Source organism: Phytophthora parasitica (genome assembly GCF_000247585.1).
Source record: "Phytophthora parasitica INRA-310 unplaced genomic scaffold supercont2.69, whole genome shotgun sequence".
NCBI classification, from domain to species: Eukaryota; Oomycota; class Peronosporomycetes; order Peronosporales; family Peronosporaceae; genus Phytophthora; species Phytophthora nicotianae.
Window position 1 is genome coordinate 198,961 of NW_008649055.1, and position 1,799 is coordinate 200,759.

Consider the following 1,799-nt stretch of genomic DNA (forward strand, 5'->3'; position numbering starts at 1 on the left):
GTTCAGGGTCTGGAGATGGACATTTTGAGGTTGAGATTCAACGCAACTGCCAAGCACTATATTGGCAGAAGTACTGTAGCACTTTTAGTGCACTTTAATTACGTCTAGTATCTTTCGTTAGATTTCATAGGCCTTTAAATTTTTGGAAGTACCCTGAAGACGTATCAAGGGATGGGCTGAACAAACATTTGTCAGTTGATTCTATCCTGGAAGGTGCCCTGAAGACGTATAGCGATGGGGCAGAACAAACAGTCGTCAGTTGCTTCTTTCACGGAACAACAGAGATGTTTACCCATTGTCAACTTCAACAAGCCTGGTTCTCGTATTGTATCCTAGGAACATGTATCTTATCCAGATTTATCCAAGAAAATAAAATAATTTATTTTGTAATATTTCCCGATAAAAAAAGTTTTTCTTTTTTACAAGTTACAAGTATATATATAGCGACCTCCAGCCAAAACGATTAGTATTATCCAACGAATTATCCGAGAAACTAAAAGTTAGCTGTGTTTCTCGTTCTTTGAACAGTATATAATAACGCGATTCGACAACTTGTTTTTTTTCGTTTCCCCTTTTTAGCATTACTACTTTGGAAGAAACCCACGATAGCCTTCAGCAGTGCATGCGCACGGCATTCGTTTCTGGACAACCCTGTTAGAAGAGATAAATATCATAAAAATCCAAACAGTATGCTGGTTTTACCTCCGTCGTCCCAGATCCAGACGAATAATTAATTGTCACCTCCTCGCCAACACTGATGTCGGTAAAGGCAAAAATACCGCAACAGGTTTCACCCTGTACCTCCCACCTCTCGACAGTACAGTTGGGTTTGAAGCTATGGTTCACAAATCGGGCAAGGCTTCCGTGGTGTCTGGCATCAATGATCTCGTTCCTTCCAACTCGCATACCGTAGTAATTCCTAGCCCCGATAAGTTCCTAAATACATGCAGTTAACGTCTACATTCACTAGTTATTCACGGACACTCGTATTCCACCCACTCTTACTTGCGCTCTCCGTCGATACTCCAGTCGACTTATGACTTCGCCAGTGTACTGGCATACGAACCTGCCAGTTGCAACATTCTCATCCAGAAAGAGATCTAACCCTTTGCCAGGTAGCTTTTTCACCGACAGCACTGGTGTGGCGCCTACTTGCATGCGTTGGTTGGTGCTAGCTATTCCGCTGCTACAGCAATTTTCGACACATTCAATCTGCATCTACAATAGCAAACATATCATTATAGGTGACATTTAGAAAAGCACCATACGTAGCAACAGTTCGCTCACCGATCGGTTCTCGCAGTCATCCCCACGTGTCGTCATCCCTTCCGTTTGAATTGAGCAATGACACATTGGGATCTCGTCCTGGTGCCCGCAAACGAACGCACAATATAACACGCTAATTTGAACACTCCTCATAAATTCGAATTACCTCGTTAAGTACTCGGCGAGGCCTACAGCGGTACATGTTTTCCTTTATCGGCTCGTATTCCGTAAGCGCCTGAACCACTGTTCGGTCCTCGACAAGCTGAAACATATATTTATCAGCATCAATTCGAATCGCCATCGCTCCACGGGTGCGAGGAGCACTTGCGTCTCCTAAATCAGGGCTCTCATCCTTTTCTTCTTCAGCACGTTGCATCGATGCCCTCGCCTTGCCCTTGCGGGCTGATGGCTCATGCTCTCCTTTGCGCTTCAGGATTGGTGTCATCCGTTCGGTGACACGGTCCGGTGCTCCTTCTTCTAGCTGCACGCTCCCCTTCGGAATTTCTGCGTAGAATCCCACATTGTGGACTTGT

At 44.7% G+C, this 1,799-nt stretch overlaps 1 protein-coding gene across 1 annotated transcript; it reads right to left on the reverse strand.

The window, feature by feature from the left end:
• Positions 1-612: 612 nt before the first annotated feature.
• PPTG_17619 (hypothetical protein) lies at positions 613-1,711 on the reverse strand (the record flags this gene model as incomplete). Its single annotated transcript, XM_008915287.1, has 5 exons — positions 613-651; positions 703-936; positions 1,006-1,218; positions 1,288-1,365; positions 1,433-1,711. The coding sequence occupies 5 exons, from the start codon at positions 1,709-1,711 to the stop codon at positions 613-615; spliced, it is 843 nt and encodes a 280-aa protein (XP_008913535.1).
• Between the last annotated feature and the right edge of the window lie 88 nt (positions 1,712-1,799).